This window comes from Camelus ferus, chromosome 5 (assembly GCF_009834535.1).
Source record: "Camelus ferus isolate YT-003-E chromosome 5, BCGSAC_Cfer_1.0, whole genome shotgun sequence".
NCBI classification, from domain to species: Eukaryota; Metazoa; Chordata; class Mammalia; order Artiodactyla; family Camelidae; genus Camelus; species Camelus ferus.
Window position 1 is genome coordinate 43,101,247 of NC_045700.1, and position 27,020 is coordinate 43,128,266.

At 38.3% G+C, this 27,020-nt stretch overlaps 1 protein-coding gene across 2 annotated transcripts in view; it reads left to right on the top strand.

The window, feature by feature from the left end:
- CERS6 (ceramide synthase 6) overlaps positions 1–27,020 on the top strand; it is a 278,615-nt gene that overhangs the window by 60,745 nt on the left and 190,850 nt on the right. For both annotated transcript variants that reach the window (XM_032479628.1, XM_032479629.1), the window contains exons 2-3: positions 15,206–15,311; positions 25,003–25,133. In XM_032479628.1, the coding sequence (XP_032335519.1) occupies positions 15,206–15,311; positions 25,003–25,133 (237 nt within the window). The remainder of the gene's footprint in view (positions 1–15,205; positions 15,312–25,002; positions 25,134–27,020) is intronic.

Genomic DNA, 27,020 nt, shown 5'->3' on the forward strand with positions numbered 1-27,020 from the left:
TCTTATCCAGCAGCCACCAACAAAGTCGGTATCAGCTGTGCTACCAAAATGGAATGAAAGTAGCTGCCAGTTGCTCAGAGCATCCTCAGACTGAAGATGCTGAGCACGTAAGAACACCGCGCTGACTACAGAGCCATCATCTCTGAGCTGTGAATCCACACTTCTCATTTTGTTGGTGGCCTTGGGACTGAGGCTCTAAAACCCACATTTCTCCTTTGTCAGCTCTTTCCCTGTAGTATCTGCCAACGTAGGGTGCTAGAGGTGGCCTGTGTGGCTAGAGGAGGGAGACCAGACCAGCTTATCCTGTTTACTTCCTCTCCTGAAGTGTCACCTCAGCAGGGGACCGTCACCCAGGAGAGGTGGTTTGTTTTCAGCAATTAATTCTGGTTTCTTACTCCCTTCCCTGCAACAACCCCCACCCCACCACCTCACATTCCTGGAATCAGCTGTGTTCCCTCCCCCTTGGAGGCATCATCTCTAGTTGGGGGCTGCCCCCTTCTTAGGGATCTGGGTCCAGCTCCTTGTGGTCCCTCCCCAGCCTCTACTCTCTGCTCCTCCCGAGGACTGTTGGTTGCTTTTGCTTCCTCTGTGACATCTCAGGAACGCCTTTGGGTCTCTTAGTTCTCCTTTACCAGTTTAACTTGTTGCTTATATTAAATTCCCTCTGTTATGTAAACTGGTGGTTTCTGTTTTCCTGACAAGACCCTCATGGGTGCACGCCCTCTTGGAGAGGGCTCCTAAGCTGTGCTGAAGAGTGATGTGAACACACTGCCCGTTGCTGATGGGAGGGAGTCGGGCAGAAGTCATCATAGAACTTGAGGGATTTGCAGACAGATTTGTTAGGGGCACATTTTTCAGCACACAGTTCCATCCTGGGACAGCATGTTAAATGTGAGAAAGGACTGGGAAGAGGCAGTCGACTCAGAGAAGCTGTGTGTCCTAGGATCAAATTTGCCCCTAGGTTTGGGAACGGCACCTTCTTGGTCTGTTTCCTCACCCATAAATCTTTGGTAGTACTAATTAGGAAGTCAAGTGAAGTTAGAATCAGAGTACTTGGAAAAAATGTAAGGCTTGGATTAAAGTAAATTATTATAATGATCCAGTAAATAATTGTTATGCTGTTTTAGACTTGATCTCAGTCTGTGGGAAGGAGTTTGCTGAGGCCATAGGAATCCTTGTGTGACAACGGGGTGAGGGCTGTGAGGAGACCAGTCACTGAGGACCCACTGTGTCCTGGCCCTGTCATAAATGCACTGCATAGTTGATCATTCAGCTTCCACCGTTTTACAGACAAAACTGATTTTGCTGATGTCCAGAGTCAGGTTTCTTAATTATTCTCTGTTCTTCTCTGTGTGTGAAGGGTGCTGTCCGCTCTCTCTGTTTTTTCATAGTCATCTTTGCTGGTGAAATAGGCACAGGATAGGTGGTTGGTGTTAACTGGTGTGAGGCTGTCAAATTCCTCTGGGGGTAGTTTTAGCGTATTGGTAGGTCATGCACTTAAGTGAAAACCTTTATGAAGCTTTCCTTCATGAACTGCTCACTCTGTTTTGAAATTCCATATAGTCATCATGTCATTGGTAATTCACCATTAAGCTAAAGGACACTGTCCTCATGTACCACTACACACACCTGGAAATCTTCGGTGGTAGACCAGGAGTAAAGCCAGGCATTGTTCATTGATGACCAAAACTTGTGGTTTTGAGGCATCAGTGGACAACCCTTGTGGTTCTGATATCTGGGCCAAAAGAACTGTTCACAGACCCATGAGCATGTGTAATGAACTGAAAACAGAAATATTGGAGAATGCAGTTCTAGGAGTGGAGTAAGAGGGGTCTGTATTGCATGCACCTCTTCTGCTTAATTTTTAGTTCGTCACTGAAACATTGAAATCATTTCCTCTTTGTAGAACAGTGATAAAATCTGTTTGCTTATCCCTTGGACATATTTTGAAGACTGAGTGAGATAAAGTGTGAAAGCGCTTGGTGAATTGTAAGGTATCTCGCAAATGTAAAGAATTAAAGGATTAATGCGTTATAGGAAGGCTTGGAACTCTCCCAGACCTCATGGTTAGCTGTGGGGCCAATTTTGAGACAGACCTGCCAGTAATGAGGTCTTGTAAGACATAGTCAGCAGACCTTGAAGGCCTGCTTCTTGCACCTCTGCTTCCCTTGGCTGGTCCCCTGAGGAAGGTGAGTGATGAGGGCTGCCGAGACCCCGTCACAGAGCGAGGATGAGGACTGTGACAAAGAAGGTGTCTGTAAGAATGCCGAGGGGTGCGGTTAAGGGGAATTCTGAAGCACTCCGGCAGAGCTCTTGATTTGTGCTGGGTACCCAAAGTTGACAGAATGTGCTGGGAGCATCAGTTAGAGATGAAGCTGCCAAAATTGCAGTCAGTAAGTCAAAGAGGCATAGCTGACAGAGTGACAGATTCTGGGAGGAAGCAGTTACATCCCTCAGAGAGCGGTCCAGGTAGTGCCATTCTCAGTGTGCAGAGAAGAGCAGTTAGAGAGAAAGCCGTGCGCACACACGCACACTGTTCCTTAATAACTCACTACTGACCAGTGTGATAATTGTGTCTAACCATCAGAATGCTGTGAAAATATCAGTTTATTCCTGGGGGCAACGTCTTAAAGGCCTCCCTGACCACAAAATATCATCGTATATAAATATACACTAGACAGTGTTTTTTCTTGTAAGTGGCTTTAATGTCTTTTACACTATTTTATGGGAAATGCAGGGGCATATTTTTTATTGTTTAAGATAAAAACACAATTTCTTTGAATTTTCTGAACTTCATCTTTAACAGCCAGATTGTATGTTTCTTGAACAGTTGAACTCATGGTTAAATATCTGGAGTCTAGAGTCTTTGTTTACTTTTTTCTAGAATCCTGGAAATGCATAGCAAGCAGAAGCAATTTTGATATTTCTCAAGACAACTTGGGCTTTCCAAGGATCTCAGCTCTCAGCTGATGACACTGGGTGACCTTCCAGTCTCTAATCTGTACCTCCCATGAGGCTGAAGTAGCCTAGACTGACAAGTAACTTCACTACAACTGTTTCTGATTTAACTGTAACTTTTGGAAAGCCTCTTGTGAATTTTTGTCTTTTAACAAGAGCAACAACAACAAAGTCTCTGCCTATATTATTTATTAATAAAAGCTACTATTGTCTAAGGGTCCCTTCTACTCCCTTAAACAATGGAATAAAGTTAAATTCAGAAAAGAGTCCTTAAAACACTAAAAATAAATAAATAAATAAATAAATAAATAAATAAATAAATAAATAAATAAATAAATAAATAAATAAATAAAAGCTTAAAGTTAGAAAAAAGTGGACGAGGAAAGGTTTTTAGGATTCAGGCTGTTTATTCTTGAAGAGAGAAGAATGCATGATGACTTAATCAGTGTTTTCAAATATTTGAGGGGTTTCTTGACTGTATCATCTCTCCAGAGGGCTGAGAAAAGAGTAAACGGGTTTATATTTAAGCTTGAAAGAATGATGCAGGAAGAACATTTTGAGTCAAGTGGGCTGAAAAACTAAAATCAGATACCGGTTTTTTAAAAAAAAAAACCTTTTTATTTTGAAATAATTATAGATTAACAGGAAATTGCAAAGAAATGTACAGGGAGATTTCATGCTTGAAGGAAGTTTCTGAATGACCTCTCGAAGGAAGAAGTCTGGCTTGGGAGGAGGCTAGGCCAAGAGACATCATAAGCTCTCAAACTTTCTGGCTCTTTCATAAATTTTGCCACCCTTGTGTTTCTTCCCATAAGAAGTTTCCCACTACAGCTTGCTGACCAGCACAGACTAGGGGTCCTTCTAACATGTGAGATGTACACTCCTTGTAATGAAAGTTTAAGACTAGCCAGCACTTACTGAATCTTTTCCAAATGTTGAACGCTGTCGGGTAAGGCAGATATTCATTCTGTCAGTCCTCACACACATTCTGCAAAGTAGGTTTTATCGTCTCCATTTTATAAATGTGGTAACTAGAGTTCAGAACTATTAAAGAGCTTTCCAGCATTCCAAGCTCAGAACAGATTCACTTGGGATTTGAGTTTGCTCTAAAGGAATTTCCCTTTCTACTTGATAATGCTATGTAGAAAAGAAATCATTTTTTCCTAAGGAGAAAATTGTCTTCCGCTGTGTCTGACTCTGCGGGCCAGCTGCCCCTTTCCCGTTGGTCTCAAGATGCCAGTGATTTAGAAATATTTCCCAACATGAACAGAGTGTAATTACAACTTTCATTATATAGGTAAAGAAATAGAGAAGTTCTTTGGCATCTCTGGGCATAGGCAGAAGCAATTATTTTCTGGAGGCATCTTGAAATTCTCTCAGAATATTTAGATAATGTTGGTAACATTTTTCTTGAAGTAATTTCATGCTGTTTCATACCTTCTGGGGTACCCATTGGCTTGAATTGCATCCTTTTCTCTATTTGATAAGGTACTTTAAATGGCGTTTTATTTTTATTCCACCTACTGTTCTCTCCCTTGTCTCAGTCACAGTGGTCCTCTGCTTGAAGATTTCCATGGAATTAGCTGAATTGCAGCTGTCTTAGGGCTTTTCATGTTCGATTTTGGTGTGGTTGAGGTTTTGAGCCTTATTACCTGGTATAGACACCATTCTGTTCATCTTTATTTTTAAAGATACTTATTTTTTATTTTTGGTATTAACAGTTTGCGCTCTCTAAAACTGCATCAGAAAAAATAAAATACTTATAAATAAACCTGACCAAGGACGTGAAAGACCTATATACTGAGAACTATAAAACATTGATTAAGGAAATTAAAGATGATTTAAAGAAATGGAAAGACATCCCATGCTCTTCAATTGGAAGAATTAATATTGTTAAAGTGGCCATACTACCCAAAGCCATCTACAGATTTCTTGTGATCCCTATCAAATTACCCAGGACATTTTTCACAGAAATAGAACAAATAATCCTAAAATTTATATGGAATTACAAAAGACCCAGCATTGCCAAAGCAATACTGAAGAAGAATGATGAAGCTGGAGGAATAATCCTTCCAGACTTCAGACAATACTCCAAAGTTGCAGTAACCAAAACAATGTGGTATTGGCACAAAAACAGACATACGGATCAATGGATCAGAATATAGAGCCCAGAAATAAACCCACACAACTACTGTCAGTTAATCCTTGACAAAGGAGGCAAGAATATACAATGAAGAAAAGATAGTCTCTTTGGTGAGTGGTGTTGGGAAAGCTGGACAATTGCATGTAAATCAGTGAAGTTAGAACACTCCCTCACACTCACCCATACATAAAAATAAACTCAAAACATTCTTTGAGATAAATTGCAGCAATATTTTTTGAGCCATCTCCTAGAATAATGGAAATAAAAGCAAAAATAAACAAATGGAACCTAATTAAACTTAAACAAAATGAAAAGACAGCCTACAGAATGGGAAAAAATACTTGCAAATGATGTGACCGACAAGGGACTAATTTCCAAAATTAGACAAACAGCTCATACAGCTTAATATAAAAAATACAAACAACCCAATCAAAAAATGGTCAGAAGACCTAAATAAACATTTCTCCAAAGAAGACATCCAGATGGCCAATAGTCACATGAGAAAATGTTCAATATTGCTAATTATTAGATAAATACAAATCAAAACTACCAAGAGGTATCACCTCACACCACTCAGAATAGCCATGATTGAAAAGTTCACAAATGATAAATGCTGGAGAGGGTGTGGAGAAAAGGGAACCCTCCTATACTGTTGGTGGAAATGTAGTTTGATGCAGCCATTATGGAAAACAGTATGGAGAGTCCTCAAAACTAAAAATAAACTTACCATATGATCCAGCAATCCCAATCCTGGGCATATATCCAGAGAGAACTCTTAATTCGAAAAGATACATGCACCCCAGTGTTCACAGCAGCACTATTTGCAATAGCCAAGACACAGAAACAACCTAAATGTGCGTTGACAGATGACTGGATCAAGAAGTTGTGGTATATATATATATATTATACAGTATTATAAATTTATAGCTGACTATTACTCAGCTATAAAAAAATGAAATGATGCCATTTGCAGCAACATGGATGGATCTAGAGATTATCATATTAAGTGAAGTAAGTCAAAGACAAATATCATATGTCGCTTATATGTGGAATCTAAAAAAGAAATACAAACTTTATTTACAAACCAGAAATAGACTTACGGACATAGAAAACAAACTACTGTTACCAAGGGGGAGAGGGGTCAAGTTGGGATAGATTAGGAATTTTGGATTAATAGATACACATTTCTATATATAAAATAAATAAACAACAAGGACCTACTGAATAGCACAAGGGACTATATTCAGTTTATTATAATGAGCTGTAATGGAAAAGAATCTGAAAAAAAATGTATGTATGTTATAACTGAATCACTTTGCTGTACACCTGAAACTAACATTGGAAATTGACTGCACTACAATTAAAAAATAAGAATTTTAAAAAGTGCTTTTTGTTACTTTTATGCTTTCTATATGGTATCACTTTTAAAATCTGCAAAAGTTAAAAAAATGATGACTCAGTAAAATTTTGATGGTAAATAAACATTTCTTGAGCTCTTGAGAGCATGGGCTGTTGTACAGTTTGTAGTTGTCTTGACCCTGTCTATAATTCTCTCTTACTGTTAACTTCATTATATTTTTATGAACTACACCACCTTTTTCCACCTGGGTTTGTCTTTATATGAGATTTATTTATTTTTTCTATTTTTTTAAATGGAGGTACTGGGGATTGAACTGAGGACCTCATGTATGCTAAGCATGTACTCTACCACTGAGCTATGCCCACCCCCCAAGCTGGGTTTTATTGTTGCCCAGAAGCATGGGAAACACAGAAGAGTTACAATGCTAAAATCCCTCTGATAAAACATATCAACTGTTATTTTTTTGATTTTACCTTATCACAGGCTTTATTTAATGTTATCATTTTAGTATGTATTGCCTACTTTTTAAAATTACCATTGTATTATTAAATTATCATGGTCCACATAGTTTACATAAATATTCTTTTTAATAGCTATTTAATACTTCATGGGGTGTTTATACTCTGATTTACTTAAATATGAAATATTGGAGTCACCCTAGGGTTTATTTCTTGAGTCTCTTCTCTTATTTATTTGTACTTACTGCCCAGATGATTTCATTAGTCTTACGGCTTTATAAGCCATGTATATCTTTCTGACACCACATTTGTACCTCTAGCCCAAAGCGCTCCTGAACCCCAGGCTACTCTATCCAACTGTCTACTTGACATCTCCACTTAGAAGCCTAATAGCCCAATAATTAGCCTTTCATCACACTTACCACCCCCAAAATAACTCTCTCCTTCCAAGTCCTCAGGCCAAAGACCTGTTGACTTCCTTTGTTGCTCTCCTCCTCTCTCATCTTCTCATCCCATGTTCAGTCCAGTGAATGCTGTGGGCCCACTTTTCAAGATCATTTGAGGACCTTATCATATCTTACCACCTCTCTGCCACCAGTCCCTCTGGGCCACTGTCATCTCTTGCCAGGAGAATTGGAGCTGCCTGCCAGGTGGCCCGGCTGCTCCCATCCTTGTTCCTCTTCAGTCTCTTCTTAACAGAGGAGCCAATGATTCTGTTAAAATATTAATCAGTCATTTAGGTTTTCTTCTCAGAGTCCTGCAGTGGCTTCCTGACTCACTCACGGTAAAAACCAGAGTCCTTCAGATACCCTACAAGGTGCAGTGATGTGGCTGCCTGCTACTCCAACCCCACCTTTCTCCTCTTGCTCTTACTGACTCTGCTCTAGCCTCATTGGCCCCCTGGAGGTGCCTTCAACAACTCAGGCATACTCCTTCCTCTGGGTCTTTGCCCTTAGCTGCTCTTCCTTCCAGAATGTTCTTCCTCCACTTACTCCTAGTTGATTTCATTACCTTCTTCAGAATCTGCTCACTTTCTCAGGGGTCTTCTGTAACTAGTCTACAGAGAATTGCAACCCCACCCCATCCTTCTTGGCAGGCTTTGTTTTTCTCTGTAGTACTTTTCACAGTCTTTCATCAAATGCACCACTTTCTTTATTTTTTCATCTTCCTCTTTCCCTGCTAGAATGTAAACTCCATAAAAGGGATTTTGTTCACTGATGGATCCTGACACTTAAAGCAGGGCTGATGCATCATAGGTGCTCAATGAGTCATTTGTTAGTGAATCATTAAGCTGTTTATCATTTTTCCCTATTATAAATGATACTGCATGAAAATCTTTACATTTATGGCTTTTTTTCTTTGTTTGATTTCCCTAGGTAAATACCTAAAAGTGAGATTTTTGAGTGAAGGTATCTGACTATCTCACAATATTTTAACGGTGCCTTTTTATTCAACTTTTTTTTTTTTTAGGGAAAGGAGAAAATTTTGTTTTTATTAATAGATTATGTTAGGATTGACTGGGTCTAAATCTTGTCTAACCTTTGTAAGCTTTAAGACCTTGAGCAGATTGTTTAATTTCTTAAGGATTTAGTTTGCATTTCTGTAAAATGGGACTAAAATTTGCTTTGAAGAGTTGCTGTTGGGCTAAAAAAAAATTGCAAAGCACTTGACACATAGAAACTGTCAATAAATATCAGTCTTCTATCTCCATAATAGCCTTCTTTCCACTCAGTGTTTTCTTGAAGCAGTTTTATCTTAGAATTGTAGAATAGACAGTCCTTCACATGCTCCTCCTCACTCAGGCACATGCACACGTGTATATCTAAACATGCACCCACATAGCTTTCAATATCCAATCTATTTTGTTCTCATAAGTTTTAAATTTTTAATACTTTCTGTTGACCCTAGCCGCGGCACGCCCGTAAGTGGTGAATGTTGGAGTCTGTGGACGTGCTGGGTGGGGGGTCAAGGGGTGAATCGAATCAGTCACCTCTCCTCATCCCTTCTTTCTTGAATGTGTGCTTGTTCATAATTAAGTTTTTTTCCAGCACAGTATGGGGTGGGACATAGGTTATTTCTCATAATTGGTTTCAGTATTTAAACTGTTATGAATTGATTGTGATTAATTTCAAAGACCTTCCAAGTACTTTTGTATTTACCAATATATTTGCGATTTCTGAGTTCTCCATTTTTTTCTCGAGATCTGTTTCCCTCTAATTTTGCTTCCTTTTAGCCTAAAGAACTCCCTCTAGTATTCCTGAAGTGGGAGCCCCGTGGCAGACAAATTCCCTTTGTTTTGCTTTCATTTCATTCTTTGAAGGGTAATTTTGCTGGGTGTAGAGTTTTGGAGTGACTTTTATTTTGGTTTTGTTTTTGCTTCCAGCACTTTAGAGATGTTTCACCATCACTGAACCTCCATAATGCGTGATGAGAAGTCCTTTGTTTCCCAGAATATCATTCCCTGTATGTAATGTGCCATTTTGTCTAGTGACTTTCAGTGTTTTCTCTTTATCTTTGGTTTTCATCAGTTGGACTGTGATTTTTGTCTAGATTTTCCTTTATTTTTTTTTGAACATATATATTTTTGGAATTCTTGAGCTTCTTAAATTTGTGTGATTATGGCTTTTATCAGATTTTGAAAGTTATTGGCTATTATTTCTTCTAATATTTTCTTCCCCCGTCTGTCTCCTGGAACTCCAATTACCCATATATTTTTGAAATTGTCCCACCACTCCTCAATATTGGTTTCTTTATTTTTTCATATTTTTCTTTATTATTCTCAGAGTACGTGGTTTCTATTGACCTATCTTCAAGTTCACTGAATGTGTTTGTGTGTCTTTTCCCCTAAAATTGGGCCATATTTTCCTTGCTCTCTATTGACATATTAGATTGCACCCTGGACACTGTAAGAGTTATGTTGTAGAGATTCTGGATTTTTTTTTTTTTTTACAGTGCTCTAAAAAGTCTTGAAATATTTTGTGTTAACCAGCAATTTACTCAGTTAAATTCAAATTGTAGCCTGTCATACCTGCAGTGGACAGTGGCTTCAGTCTCTATTCAGTTCTTTAAACCTTAGCTCCTGCCCGCTTTCAGTTTACCTTGCACATCTGTGGTTCAGGGGCCAGCCAGAATCATGCTTCGTTTATGCACAGAATTAAGAGTTGACCTCTCTGGCTTTTTCCCTTTTGTAGTTCTCTAGTCCCTCTGATTTCCCCAGTCTTCTTCCCTGGTCCCTACAGCTAGAAAGAGAGTATGCTTTCCTGTCAGAGCTTTATCTGCTGCTATGATTGTCTCATCTCAGAGTAGACTGCACAGCAAATATAGAAGTACATAAACGAGAGCACACTCTCTGCTGGCTTCCTGCTCCAGCTTTTGACACCTCTCCAAAGTCCGCTTGCTTTTATTCCATCTCTAGAGCCCTCTTGAGCCTTTGTTTTATTTATTTATTTATTTTTGGTGGGGGAGGGTTGGCATTTTGGGCAGATCTCTTAAAGATGAAAAGCCAATTTATTAGGAGCTCATTTCTCCACATCAAAAAAAGAATGCTTCTTCTAATTAATTTTTAAATTTAAATCTTGACTGAGATAGTTGTTAATTCACATGCTATTAGTTGTAAGAAGGAATACACTGAGCGCTCATGTGCCCTTCCCAACTTTCCCTCCACGGTAATATTTTGTAAAACAACAGTATGACACCACTACTAAGATATTGACATTGATTCAGTCTCAATAGATGATACATATTTCCTCATTTGTACACTTGTGTATGTGAGAGATTTAATTCTCTACAATTTTATCACATGTGTAGGTTTGTGTGTCCACCATCATAACTGTCCAGCTACTTTGAAAAGTGGAAGAAATGCTAGAATTTAGAAAGGACTGAAAGTCTCTGACCACGCCCCCCCACTGAAGATGATTACATACTATCAAGTGATTAGAACTGACGTGTACCCTGTGAACATTTTTAAAAAATCAGTGTCTTTTTCCATATTGTAAACTTGTTTGAGTGTAATAATCACTTCACGTTTTGTATACACCTTGAGGCACACCACAGCCCAGAGCTTACCTTGGTGCTCTGTGCAGAGACGTTCAATTCATGTTTAAAATACAAATGCATGTTGTTAAATAGAACTAAAATGTAGGACTGTCTTAGGTGTTCTCTCTGCTTTTAAACCGAGGCTAGTGTTTTTCAAAGCTTACATCCTTATTATATTTACTTTTGAATATGTTATACTACATGAAAGTACTTCATAGATGTTTGATCTTTTGAAGGTGATGTTGCTGCCTTTGATAAAAATGTAATTAGGTGAGCATTTCCTGGTAGAGGCAGTCATCAAAGCTGTACAAAGAAAGTACATATTCTCTTTCAACTACTCTGTTTGTAGGTTTTCTACTGCACCCTCTGTCTAGCACTCATTCTGTTTCTCTCTCTCCTAAGACAACCCTTGTGGAAGACAGCTTTTACTTCTGTTAGAGCCACCATTGGAGAAAAAAAAATCCAGCATTTCTCTAATGGACCATGACAGTAGATGATAAAATGATAGTAGTTTTGTCATGGGCTTTATTTGGTGTCTAATATGCTCTCAAACAAAACAAAACAAAACAAAACAAAACAAAACAAAACAAAAAACCACCAGTAGTGATTCACAAATTCTTTGGAGAATGAACACAAATAAAATTTCTATATTTTTATGTAATCTTATATATATGTCACATATTATATATCATATAATGCTTTTAGGAAGATAAAAATGATACCTTCTTTTCTTTCTTCTCTCATTTGTGATTTGAAGTGAATGTTTTCTGCTTGTCTTGTGAAGTTTTCTAAATCTTGGAAATTAAATGTTTGGCTCTCTGAACTAGGTAAGCTGAAAAGAGAATGCCTAGTGAGGGGTTGGGGGAGCCTCCACAAGAGCTCTATGGAGCAGCTTTGACTTTACAGGGACAGTGGAAATCATAGAAACAGCTTTTCATATTTGAGTGGTCAGTCTCCTGCCCCCTGAGTCCAAATGAAGACCCTGAATAGATGTGGGTATTTAAGGGAATTAAAATGCACAGCCTCTATAAAAAAGATAGGAAGGGTACCTGCTATTGTATTTTTACGGATTTGTTCATTCATTCATTCATTCATTCACTCTTCACATATTCATTGAATGCCCTCAATGTGCGAGGCACATTATAAAAATATTCCATTACATAGTAACTTCTTTCAAAGTGTTCAGGTGGTTTGATTTTATTGTGCATACCCATCATGGGCCATTTGAACTTTAAAGATCTTCAACTTTGAAACTGAGTTAAATTCTACTATATTTGTCTGTCACTCCTCACACCCGAACCCTCCCCTCAAATTCTCAGCATTTGGGACTTAGCCTGGCCAGTAAATTAAGATGGGGAGGAGCTGATGATAACATTGACCTTCCTGGGGAAGAAATACACTGTCCTCTGCTTCCCTTCCCCTGGAGGCACAGACTACTTGCCCCTCTGACCCCCTCTGCCAAGTGGAGATGGTAGTAATACCGTCTCATGTGGTTGAGGGGGAATCAGTAGGTTTGTGGGCTAGGGTCTGGAGATGTGGACTTTCAGTAAGGCCATTTCCACCTCCACGAACGACACCACACACCCAGGGAGGAGGAACACACCTATTCATACCAACTCTCCTGTGTAATCTATCTAGAGTGATTGATAGGGGAGCTGAGGAAAGGCCAGGTGTGGGTGGGCTTGGAACCTGAAAGCATTACTGATGGGGACTCCTTGTGGACCCACTCCAGACCTGAGGCTTGATGAAAAGGGCCACTACAGATTATGGCCCAAATGGGGAATACTTTACAAAAATTATTGTGGCAGGATATCAAAGAGAGATGCTTTTGCCAGTAAAGGTGGTACCATTAATAATGATGCTGTGATAACCAGATTGTGGGGGTAAACTGAGGCAAGGGGTTACTCTACCTGATGACTTCTTGTCTTTATCAGTTTCCTGTCTTAGTTTCTGGTCTCTTCTTTTTGCTTGGTACTTTCAGAACCTGTTGGAGGCAGCGGGCTTGGCACAGCATAGCTGAAGCTGAGTGGGTTGCTGGGCCCAGAGTAGTCACGCTGTGTCAGTGCTGTGATGCGAAACCATACACCTGGCTCATGTTAAAGATTTTAGACACAGAGACCATGTGACATTGTGTTTTAACATATGCATGTGTTTGTATACACACACAATGTATATACTTCTGTAATTAGTATTCTAATTTTTTACATATGAGGACACTGAGGCACAAAGAGATTAATTTCTGAAGCTAGGCCTCCCTAGCTAGATAGTAGCAGAGGTAATTCCTACCCTATCCATTGACATGGCTTTTAAAAATATGTTTACAGAGCTTCATATTTATTTGATAATTTTGATTATCAAAAGTTGGTAAGTTCGATGATCACAGGATAGGGCTTCTTCAACATGCTATTGTGTTCTTGAAATTTAGAAAGGAGTTTCTAAAAGGTGGTTTGAATAGAATTTAGAAAGAGGGGGAGAGAGGTATAAAACATTTTTGTATATTTATAATACGTACATACATATATAATGTATATTGCATAACATCTATGTGATAACATACATATATGTATATTTATATATAACACATGCAGACATATATGTAATGTGTGTATTGTATGTTGTATAACATGCTAAAAATTTTTTTGAATGTTTTTGTATGTTACTGGAAGATGACAGCAAAGATGAGGAAGTCGCTTTTGAAGGGATTCTGCTAAGTGAGTTTTTGACTCCCTCTACCTGCCCATGCGATGTTGTGGGGCACACAGAGAAGACCTGTTAATAGCACTCCCAATCATGGTAGCAACAGGGAAAATGTATTTACAGAGGATAACCAGTTGATCAAATTTCTTGACCCCCCTCCTGCATCTGTCTGCCTGGCACTGTTATGGCCCTTTCAGAGATGAAATGATCAGCTTTTGCAGTTAGACTCTTTACTCTTTAGAAGCAGGAAGACCATGTCCTAGACCAGGAGGATGTTATAAGAATGGCGATGACAAATTCCGAAAGGGGATTTGAACGATGTTTCAGAAGTTGTGGGAATTGAGAAGACAAGGGAGGGCTGGGGGATCCCAGCAGGGCAGAGTGGAAGGCAGTACTCCATTTTCCTACCTAAGTACGTTTTTTCTGTTTTACGTGAAACAGGACCCGGTAGGGTGTTACATGGTACTATGTCTGTAAACTTCATTAGTCCCACTTACAAAAAAATTCCTTCTTTGTCTATTGTTCTTTAATCTCATCCACTATTATTAAAGAAGCTTCATCTAAGATTTACTTATGGTATGAGTATATTCATCAGTTGTCTTTGGCCAACGGTAAATTAATTTGGGTCATACTTTCATATGACATGGTATTTTTTGTATCTGTAGAAAATGTTAAATGTCACTACTGAAGAGGAACCTGTCACATCTTATTTCTTGACCATTTAGTCTAAAACAACTCTAATGCTTTTCTTTCTAAAAAATGTTCTAAAGACATCATCAAACCTTTGGGGCCCCATGCAGTCTGCCTGCATTCCTTCAGTGCCTCATTCAATCATCAAACAGGGCCAGAAATGCAGCTGAGTCTTTCCATTCTTCTTGACAGAGTCATTTGCTTTGGATGAAAACAGTGCAGCTGATGCTTATAATCATTTCAGACTTTTCAGCTTGGCTGGGACATCACGCTGTTTGACACCCCTTTTTATTCCTTATGAGAAAGAAGCAAATAACCACAAAGCAGAGAATCTTAAGAAGTCAGAGGGAGTTGGGGCTGAACATAGCACACTTTGATTATAGAGACAGAAACAGCCAGTTTTTTGACTAGGGTTGATCAAAAGCATACTCTCTGTATTGTGTGATCAGATGGTGAGTGAACACTTTATCATGGTAAAAGTATTATGTGACTTGTCAGTAAGAAGAATATAAATTATGTCTTTTTCAAATCATGGTTTGTTTGGTTTATTTATATACTCTAGGCAGTTATATGTGTCATTTGATAGTCTTTCTGTCTGTTCAGTCCCATTAGAACTTGAGGATAAGAAGATTTTAATGTTTTTTAAAAAAACTTTTTCTTTATTGTTACTGCCAGGGGATTAAAGGAGAGAAAAAAAGTTAAATCTGCTTTATAGGTACCAATGTATGAAAGTTGACAATGTCTACCCATAAAATTCTGTCCGTACTTTATTGGGACGGTTGGGTATGTTTCACTGATGACATTAAGAACAGCTGTAGAAACAATAACATCTGACTGTTTTTTTTTTTTTTTTTTTTTTTAAAGATTTGTAGCCAAACCATGTGCCATAGCCCTCAACATTCAGGCCAATGGACCACAGATTGCCCAGCCAAATGCTATTCTGGAGAAGGTCTTCACTGCAATTACAAAGGTATAGTTGTTCTCTTCTGGGCTTTGTCTTGTCATGACCAGTGTTCTCGGTCTGAAATCATTCAGTCCCTTCTCTCTTGGGCTGGAGAACTAATGTTTGACTGGCCACCTGCTTGGAGACATCCTCTCAGGAAGCACACCAGCGTTGTGGCTAGACCCGAAAGGATAGAAGCTGAATGAATACATGTGGACATGTTTGCAACCTGTTTATTTCCCCCCAAGTGGGTGTTTGAAGCCACTGTGAAGAAGAGTCTAGATGAGATAGTGATCTGTCTAATTCTGTCCCTCGTTTCATCTCACGTGATGGGAAGCAGCATGTGTAATGGTGGGCGGGGGCCTTGTGGAGGCAACTGGATAGAACTGAGGAATGTAATTCACAGGTGTGTGAGAAACAGTGCCCGTTTGCTTCTGGATAGTCCCCATGTTCTAGCAGCTGTAATACACAGTGGATATGAGCAGAGTAGGGCGTAACTGAAGGAGAAAATGCAGGCGGCAGGTCTGAAGAGCAGGGGTCAGGAGAATTGTAAATTACAGAGTCACTGTAAGGAAGGAGGAGAGGAGATCGTTGCTCTGGTGAGAGTTAAAGTCCAAACCAGAAGTGGGGAGAAGCGAGCATGAGAAGGGGAAGAAGATAGAGGGAAAAATCGCCATCCTCGCCAGCTAGTGTCTCCATGAGAACAGAAAGGGTGGGAGGAAGACAGAAGTCAGAAACCCTCAATCTAAGCTCAGGAAAAGATAAAACAAATCACAGTGTCCCAATATCTTATTCTTACTCATATCTCTCTTACCTTACTCTGGTGTGGACAAGAAGGAAGAAAATAAGTGTAACATTCTATGAGAAGTCTTGTGTGTCTGTATATCAGATGGTTCATTTTTCCTCTGTCATTTTTCTGGGAGAATTACTTGGACTTCTAAGATGTGATCTGACCATATTTAGCAAGCGTTATTTCCTTTTGTGGGTATTTGTGTTGCTAACCATTTGTACGGCTCGTCTGTGGTCTTTAAACTATTAGTTCAAATATTCAAACAGGCTTGTTTATTTCCTGGGCTTCATTTCTGCCAAATTTCTCTAGGGGTTTTCCCTTTCGTTTTTTGAAAGTGGTATTTTTTTCCCTGGAAAAGTGGAAGAAAGCACCAGATATTTTTTTACATCTTTGCTGGGAGGAAGAGTAGAATAAATGAAATTTTAGGAAAAGCTCCTCTGGTAGTTTTGTGGATGATTTTTGGTTTCCAGTTTCTAACCCAAAGGGGCTCACTTCCTACCGTGTTTGAAGGAAGAAAATATTAAGAAGAAACTTGCATTTTTATTTAACATATCACCTTATTGCAACAAACACCTTTTTCCCCTCTGAAAAAGCAGCTATGTAGGGAGTTGTGATGTTCATTTTTTAAAATGTGATTACAACATATTTGTATTTACCTTGTGTACAACTCTAAATGCACAAAAAATGAATTTTCTACCCAAATGTTATGCCTCCCTTTAGAAATCCTACAGTGGACATTTTATTTCCCTTGCCTTATGTTTATTATGGTTACTGGAGAAATTTTCTCTTATGAAGGTAATGAAAGGATTTTGCAGCCAGGTTGACGGCTCTGAAGGATAGTTGCTTCTAGCTAATTTTTAATGATTGTATTCTCTTGGTTTCCAAGGTGATTCTTTTGGAGGTTTCTACATTATTAAAGCAGAAGCCTCATGTTTTGAATATAAATGCAGCAAAAGTGGGAACTGTTTTTCCTTAAATTCTTTGTAGTTCTCCAGTGTGATCTGTGATATGAAAAAGTAACAGATAAGTTGACCAGAGTAGAAGTAGCAGGACTTGGAGAGTTTGAACAGTGATTGCCCAGCATCCTGGCCTTGACTGTGTCTCCAGGCCCTTGGAGAAGGGCATGTTATCATCTTTCAAGTGTGAAGGGATATACCCTCAAAACCCTTCAAATCTACTACATGCAGGATGGGCTACATACTTTGTGGAGGACAATGCAGAATTAAAATTCGGGGTCTCTTGATCAAAAAGCACAAAAAAAGTCCCGTTAAAGGCATAAAAATATAAAGCTTTTACCTTTCTTGCATAGTCTTTCTCTCTTTACCTGTCAAAATGTTTTTTATTTGCTATTTAAAGTCATGTTCCCTCAGGCATGAGGGCACACATGAGGCGAGCACACACCCTCACAGGTACCTGGGGATCCTACGCTGTGGTTTAGTGCACACACAGCCCACTAGCTGCTGGGTTCTGTTTCTTGCCAATTATAGGGCTAATGTGCCTGCCCTTCTCTGGCTGGGGGAGAAGTTGAGACAGGCCTCTCCCTTCTCCCCATGGACCCACTGTCCCAACCCATGGTGGACAGGTGACCTCCTAGTGCATTGCAATCTCTTCCCAGAACATACTAGGTACCTAGATTGGGGTTAGCAAGAGGCTAGTCCCCGCTGAGTCACCCACCAAATGCAGTGGGATGCTGCCAGTCCAGGGTGCAGATGGCCGTCCACATACCCCTGACCCTGAGATGCCATGGGATGTGCATACCCAGTCCCTTTCACGTTTGCACCCAGGGCTGCAGTAGTCACTGGGCAGGAGTGGGAAGGGGAAGGCTGGGAGGCCTAGGGAGCCAGGGGATGGGGAAGTAAGTTACCCAGACTCCTCTGGGGGAAGTGCCAAGACTGTGTGTGAGCCGGGACTCCAGACCCCTGACACATGCTGCTCTGTCCCAGTGAACTTCATGTACAGAACACCATTCCCATAACAGAATTCTTAAGAATTCCAAGATGGCAACCATAGAACTTCAAACCCCAAGTCTGAGCCCTTCTCAGTCTCGATCCCTGTGTGAGTACATTGGTCACATGCCCTGACTGAGCAGTTCTCATTTGAAATTAGCTGATAAATTTGAACTCCTTTGTATTCTTCAGCAGTGTTTCCTTTTGAGGTAACATCTGTTTGTCTCTCTCACTCTTTTTGTTTCCTCTGTAAATCTGAAGTTTTATAAACCTTTCAGAGAACGTACCTCTTGCAAAATATTCAGAAGCATTGGTTTTGAGTCTGTGTATTGGAACATTGTCTCTGCTGCTTCCTAGCATTGTGGCCTTGGGCTGTAAGTCAGTTAGTAAAAGAGGGGGCATTTATTTGAGCCAGGGGCTCCCACTGTTCAGTTTAAGAACTGTTAAGAACACCTGAGGAGTTCGTTGTAGATTGCTGCATCCTGTTTCCAGAGATTCTGATTCAGTAGACTTGTGATCTGGCCCAAGAACCAGTGATTATGAGTTGTCAGACTCTCTCAAATGAACGGAATTCTTATTTTTCTTCAGAGAATATTTTTGAGTTCATGTTTTTTAACTGGCTGTATCCAGATTTATCTGAATGAGATAGATATAAATAAATCAGTCAGTCAATCAGTTTATCTATTTATGTATCTGTATGTATCTTTGGGGGATTTTCTTGCCATATAACTGGCACATATGTATAGTTCCCATGGTCTCATTTTCTAATCAAATCCATTCTTGAGCCATTGAGGGAAGGTTATATGTCAGCTATGAAACCAGGTTTTATGATCCAGGGAAATCATGTCATAATCTGCTTTTGGTATATTACACTATATTTAAAAAATTACAGCCTGATTTCCTGTAATTTGTTCTTCCGTATTTTCCTCTTATGTCTGTTTCTTTCCTTTTATTTTTCTTTTCTATCTTCATATGGGTTATGTTTATTAAAATTAACCTAAGTATTTGTAGTATAAAATTGTCTGTGTAAGTCAGAATTATTAATTTCTTTCCTTGGAAATCTTAAAAAAGGAAAAACTATACGGAACAATTTAAAAACACAATAATAAAAATACCCCCCCCCACACACATACAAAAGAAGGAAATTCTCACAAACTTTATTTTTGGCAAAATGAGAGATATGTATCTCTAGACTTCAACATATACATAAAGCATAACTGAAAACAGTTGTGATTGGGCAGAAGCCAAGTGGGAGGAAGTGAAAAGCATGAAGTGTGGATGGAGGACCCAGTGAGGGTAGATTTCAGGAAAGCCAGCAAAAATGGCAGCTCCTAAAGGTGAGATAAAAGCTCTCTCCACTATTTGCAACACTTGGTATAGGAACTGGTGAGCGAGGCTGGCAGATGCCCTCCTGGTAGATACATCTAGCAGCTATGTAATTGGAATCCCTTAAGGAAAAGCAAAGTAGAATAAATATTGAGAGATATAAATCAAGAAAATTTTCCTGAAATAAGTGGAGGTTTATTTTAATATGTTAATGAAAATGTATTAAAAATTTGACCCAAGAAGGTTTATACCAAGACTTACGTAATTAAAATTATTAGACTTGAAATACAAAAGAAATAATTCTTTGAGCAGCCAAGCAAAAAATAAATCACTTATTTAGGGAAAAATATGAACATGACTTTAGTATTCCCTATAGCAATATTCAACAGGACAGCATTTCCAGTATTTTCAAGGAAAATGTGAACTAAGAATTTCATTTTAGGCAAATTGTTTTTATAGGGTAAAGGCTAAAGACAAACAGATTTGAATTTAAAAAATTTGGAGAAATTGTTCCCATGAGTCCATTTTGAAGAAGCTATTGCAATCATTAATTTCAGCTGACCAAGAGATTACTGGGAATGTTGGTGAGTTTTGAATACATGTAAACTGCAGAGCTGAGACAGAAAGAAATGTGAGGGTAAGAATGACAGAACAGAATGTAAACATTATATACTTCCAGAATGTAGAAAAGATACAGCTAACTAACTGAGAGGGAAACGAGAAAGAAGGTGGGAGGTAGAATAAATTTACTAATTGCATAAGCTTTAGCAGTGTAGAGTCAAAGCTTACCAGTTTAAGCAGCAAAACTGAGTAACAGGTATAAGCATATTTAATAGTATAAGAGCAAACTCTAAGAAAGATAAAATTATTGACTAGCATTAGGTGGGGAAGGACGAGGAAATATGCTAGTTTTAAATACTTCTTTTTTGGAATTTTATTGACTGAAAACAAATAGAAGGAGAGTATTATGATTTTATGGAGAACCACTAGATTAAAAATTACCCACAAAAAGAAAGGAAAACTATATTTGGTTTGTTAAAATTAAAAATTTTTAAGTTATCAAAACAGAAAACAATGTGAGGTAACTATAAAAAAAAGTATAAATTTTATCAACATATGTAAATGTGTTTAACTCATCTAATAAAAAATCATTCAGATTTGGGTCACATAGCTTATGAGATACCTTCAGATAAAGTAGTTACAAATATTGAAAGCAAGAGTATGAGTAAAGGTATTTGGGCAGATGCAAATGTAAAGAAAGTAAGATTTCTATTTTTATATAAAAATGGAATTCAGACCCAAAAAGATTAAATGAAATGAAGAATTGGCTTTTTATTGCCAGTCTACAATTCACAAAAAGATAAAATATTTGTGAATACACATGCATTGAATATCAGTGTATCCATATACTTATAAAAAAGAGTGAAAGAAGAAGTAACCTTAACGTAAGAAATTTTAATTTACCTCTGGGTCAGGACAGATCAAATGAACAAAATACAAAACAAAATTCTAAGAAGCATAATGAGGAAGTCCTAAGGAGTGCATTTAGAACCCTATATTCTGAATATAGAGTGTACTTTCTTTTCAAGTGCCTGTTAAATATTTTTTTAAATTGACCTTTTATTATGAACAAAACTGTAGTAAATTTAAATAGGCATAATTTAATAATAAGAGAAATCAGAAAATGGACTCTTGCTTTCTTAATCAACTTTTGTGTAAAAGTAGAATTTCAGACCATTTGGAAAACAGTGCTGAACGCACTCCTTATGTACTATGCCAGAGCAGTACTCACCGGAAAACTCGCACATATTTAACGCTTACTTAAACGTTACATAAAGAGCAACAAAATAAACGAAGGCAGACAGAAGGAAGAAATTAATAAAGATAAACAGAAATTGAGTTAACAAAACTATAGTATTGAAAATTAATCCAAAAGTACCTATCTGTTTAATTTTTTAAATAAGATTAAGAAAACCATACAGATTGTCTTTTTATGTGGCAATAAAACAGTATCAAAATCTGATAAATATCTCACTAAAAAATAAGACTAGAGACCAATTATACTTACTAATGTTGATGAAAATCTCCAGTAAAAATTTTGCAAACCAGACCTACCAGCACTTTAAAAGAATTATTCATCATCACCATCATCAAATAGGGTTTATTCTAGGGATGCAAGGCCTCCCTTGTATTCAGTATTTAAAAATCTATTTATGTAATTCATCACATTAATTGATATAAGGAGAAAAAGCAGATGATCATCTCCATGGCTTCTGAAATCTAACATCATTTTGATAATCTAACTAGGGATAGATGGTTTCCTTTACGTGATAAATATACTTGTCTGTCAGCCCCAAATCTGGCCTCTTAATGAGAAACATAAGGATATTCCCACTAAAGCCTGGAACAGATAGGGATGCTTATAAACACTGATACATTGTGCCAGGTTTTACATTGAATTAGCAAATAGATAAAAGAAAGAAAATAAAGGCATAAAAATTAGAAAGGAGGAGGAAAAGCTATTGCTATGTGACAATTTTATTCGTGTATTCAAGAGATATTTATTAAGTTCTGACTATATACTAGGTACTGATGAAAAAAGATAGTAAAAATCCTTTGTTTCTCTATAAAGCTTACATTCCAGTAATGTGCCATTATATGACTGTATACCTGGAATATTAAGGGAATCAAGTGAAAGGCTGCCACAGGCAGTGTGAGATGTTAGCACAAACTTAGCACACATGCACAATGAGCAGTTAGAAGATATAAGAAAGTTTCTTATAATGGAAACCGTAAGAGATGATATCCCTTGGAATAAAAGTGACAAGGATGTGTGAGGTATTTCAAACATTATGAAGGACACAAAAGACAAATTGCGTTAAAGACGTCAATTCACCCTACGCTAATATAAGAACTTAGTGTAATCTCATTATTAAATACCAACAAATTTTTTTGCCTTACCATTTATTTTGAAACTAGACAAGCTAATTCTTAAGTTCATATAGAAAAATAGAGATTTCTGAGTGATCTAACCGTACGTACTGGCACATGAGTGATAGAATAATGGAAGAACAGACTTGATTTCTCCTGGAGAAAACATGGATGATGGTATTGGGCTATTTGGGCAGCCGTTTGGAAGGAATTAAAGTTAGATACCTCCCACTATATATCAGGATGTATTCCAGCTGCACTAAAGAATGAATATAAAAATTAAAACTATAAATGTATTAGAATCAAAACTGTAAGTGGAGGAGAATTTCTTGAACATTTGGAGTAGGGAGGCCTTTTCTAATTATGACCTGAAATTCAGAAGCTATAGCAGAAAAAACTGATAAATTCAAGCATGATTTAAAATTTTTCTGCAAGTAAAAAACACAAGTAAAAACCACCATAAGCTAATTCTAAAACACCAATGACACATGAGTACATACCGTGCAACCTATGGTACAGACACAGGTTAAATCATCCTAACAAATGAAGAAATTTTACAAATCAATAAAGAAAGTACCTGCAAATCCATGAAAACATGCACAGTAGATTTGAGAAGACTATTCTAAGAAGGAAATAAATGGTTTTTAAAACACATGAAAATATCCTTCTCTCATTAAAAAGAGAAATCAAATAAAAAATATACTGAGATATACTACTTTTTTTATATATCAAACTGGAAAAAGAATCAAAAAATCCTTAACATACTCTGCTGCTGAGGCTTTAAGAGAGGGACTCTCTTGCTTGTGAAAGTATAAATTGATAAAAGTCATTAGTGACAGCAATTTTTTAGTATCTAAAAATGTGGAAATGTATGGACTCTTTTGTCTCCAGTATTCACTTACAGGAATTTATGTGTGTGTAAAATGACCCATGACAATGTTATTTATTGCACAATTGTTTATAGTAGTGGAAGTTTGGAAGCTGCCGAAGTGCCCATTAATAGTGGAGTGAATAAATAAATTACGGCATGTCCTTATAGTTCTACAAAAGAGAGGGGCGTTGCCTATACTTTGATATAGAAATATTCCAAGATACATTGTAAAGTGAAAAACTGAAAGTCCAGAATAATACAGCCATTTTTATGACAGGGGTGAGGGGGTTTATATGGATGCATACTCAAATTTGCTTATATTTGCATAAAATAACTCTGGAAGGAAACTGATTGAGTAACCCATTACCTTATAGGGAGGGGAGAGTAGGAACTGAGAGGAGGAACAAAATGGGAAGGTGAGATTTTGGATAATTTTTATTTTGTGAACCATGTGAATGTCTTACCTATTCAGTAGACTTAGAAAATAAATGAAAATTAAAAATGAATTCCTCTAAGAAAATGGGATAGCCAAGGTGTATGCAGTGCATTTTCTCTCCCCCATATTTTTATTTGAGAGACAGGGAAGGAGAATGTAGATGGCGTCCTGACTACTAAGAAAAACACCTCAAAGTACATGCCTCGCTGAAAGTTAGCAAATAACTTTTACAGACACAAGCTCAGCAGATTTTATAACCTTAGTCATAACACGAAGGCCATTTGCTGTGTTTCTTGTGTGTCTGACACCTTGAATTCCTTGAGAAGCTTTAAAAAGGTGTCATATGTACATTCTACTCCTATAACTTGAAAGCTGGCCAGCCTGCCTTCCCTTCTTCCCCATTTTTGGTTATGTCCTCTGATGATTAACATCTCCTTAATCTTAAAGCAAAGGTAGAGTAAATAAAGAAATAGAACTAACTCAGTTTAGTTTTGTCATGGCAGGTCACCCTCATGTAATTGTTGGCAGGATGCTCTCTAAGACACTGAAGAGAGGGGAGGAGCAGGAAAGGGGAGAACTAACGTTTACTGAGTTCTGCATACTTTTTTTTTTAAATTTGGTCCTCACCATAATCCCACTTAGGTGTGTAAATAACCTCCTTTTGAACAGGTAAGGAAACTGAGGCTTAGAATTCACAGGAACAAGGAATTGAACCTGTATCTGTCATCTCCTAATGTTAGAGAAATGAGAGACAGAGTCACATCTTCATATGGCAAGCGTAAATAGGGTCTCCATCCACCTCACTGAGTTTGCATCTTTAAGTAATGCATAGTCATTGTTAACGGTTTGATGGGGATCTGGTCAAAAGGACGACCAAGGAAGATATGGAAGAGGAATGTGTGAAGAACAGAGGAGAGGGTAGGTTGAAGAGGAAGAAAGAGAAAATGTGTTTTGTAAGTAGAATTGGTACCTTAGGCTAAAGTGAAGTATTTTGGGATTATTCTGTCCTACATTATCCTGATAATGTGATAATTGTGTATAGCCTTTTTTCCTGAGAAAGTGAAATATCTGAAAGATTTGTCTCTTTGCAAATTCACCTTCACCAGTTCCTCTCCTCGAAGGCTGCTGGAGCTAATTCAGTCGGTCGGCCACTCCATTGAATCTTTGTGCTGATAAGAAGCACAAGCATTAGATTGAGATTCATGTTTTTCAATGTTGTTTCATAATGAATAACTTTTCTTGTTCTGGTGGTTATCTGTGTCCATGCTGCTATTGAAAGGCCTCGGTCCTCAGTGGTGAATACAGACATCTCAGTAGCAGATAGAAAATACAGAAAAAACAAGTATCTCAAATATAGCAAAGGGCAGATCTGTTTACGGTGAAGATGAAACTGATTTTCCTGGTACCTTGTTTCGTAGCATCCTGATGAAAAGAGATTGGAGGGCCTCTCCAAGCAGCTGGACTGGGATGTTCGCAGCATTCAACGCTGGTTCCGACAGAGACGCAACCAGGAGAAGCCAAGCACGCTGAAGAGGTTCTGCGAGAGCATGTGAGTTGCTATTTCTCTTTTTGAAAGAAAAACCTGCCCAAGCACTCATACCATCCTGGAGGTGAATAGTAACTGCTCCGGGCAGGCTCCAGCAACCCACCGAAAGCATGCTGTCTAGTGGGAAAATGTAGCCATGAAAAACTGAGGGAATAGTAGTTTGTCAGAGTTTGTGATTGCCACTTTGGGTGCAGTAATGACGTTTGCTTCCTAATGGACATCCAGCACAGCAGGCAGATTACAAGGGCCTACAGTGGTATTTTCAGTCAGCCAGCTTTGAAATATGGCATGAGAAGCCATTACTTTTATAGTTTGCGTTTTAATAGAAGGGACTTTGTCAAGATGTTATTTCCACTGATAAAAGCTGAGATACTAGGATGTATTATTGGAGGGTCATGACGATGTCCTGTCTTCCTGGAGTTTTAAGAAATGGCTATAATATATTCCTAGGTGAGTTTAATGAAGCATTGCTTAAAGTAGAGGATGGAATAAAAGTCTCTTCCATTTTTGAAATGCGAACTTTATGGTGTGTAAATTATATGTCAATAAAGCTGTTAAAAATAATAAAAGACCCCCAGAGAACTCTTTAGCACAGTGATATTTTGGAGTAGTGATACTCAATACACTTATCTGTGGGAAGGTTGAAGAAAGAAATATTGAAGCATTGAGCACATCCCCAGCGAAGGGAAGATCTACCTCGAGACTGGTTGCTCTCCCTCGTCTTCATCCTTTGAGATATGACTGTGCCTTTGTCTAACAGTTCTTTCCTTTGGGATCTTTTCTCTGACACTGGTCACTTAAGCAATAATGCTGTCAGTGTAGCTCTTTCCATTTGGGGTTAAAGTTGCATTTTCAGGCTTAGCTTTCAGTTCTGCTGGAAAAGTATTTTAGCCATTGCAATCTAAAACTTAGAGGGAAACCTCATTTTATAGGAGAAATGAATGTGAGGTGGAATACTATCATAAATCCTAGGGCTGGATGAATATGGGGAGCATACACAGAGTCTTCAGGAGGTCAGAATATTTATAAAACCTGGAAAAACATCCTAGCAGATAGAATCTGCAAAAGCCCTTCCTATAATTGAACTTAGTGGCAGTTTATGGAAGAAGAATTTATGCATCTGGGCTCCTGATCAAAAGCCAGAATTGCTTTCTGGCCTGGCCATGCCACGTATGCAAAATGCCTGGAGCTCCACCGCTGAGCTGCAGGTCTGAGCAGGGCTGATGTTGGGTCTAGGCACGTGCCCACGTGCTGAAACTCACATGGCTGTCTTCCCCTCCTCCAGTTAATTTCTTTCGTAACTCAGTGCTATTCCTTTCTATACTATACGAGTCCACACCAGTTTCTTTACTGGTATGCATAGAAATCAGTTACCTGGACTTTGTTAAAATGCAGATTCTGGTGCATTCAGTCTGGATAGCAGCCGAAATTGCATTTTTAACAAGATCGCAGGTGATGCCACTGGTCCATTGACCACACTTTGAACAATAAGGCTCAACACTCTACCAGTGTTTGTGTCTTCTCCCTGAACTCAACTGGTCTTTCTCTGCATGCCACAATCACCAGGATGGTCATAGTTACAATGATCGCTAGAGGCATGGTGATGTGAAGGACAGTGTGATGTGGGGATTGCCTCGAGTATCCATTGTGGTCTCTTCCCACAGGAAGTTCAGTAGGATAGCGTCAAGGGGATTGCACATAATATCTGAATATGTGTGGGTCAGTGATAGATACTAAAAAATAAAGCATATATGGGTGCTACATGATTGGTATGGACAGTCAATAAAGATTAACAGAGAAGGATCAGGTTATGTGGGTTAGTGCACGTAGCACACAAGGTGTTGCTGGGACTAGAACCAAGGCCATACCGGTGGCCTTGACCTCTCTGTG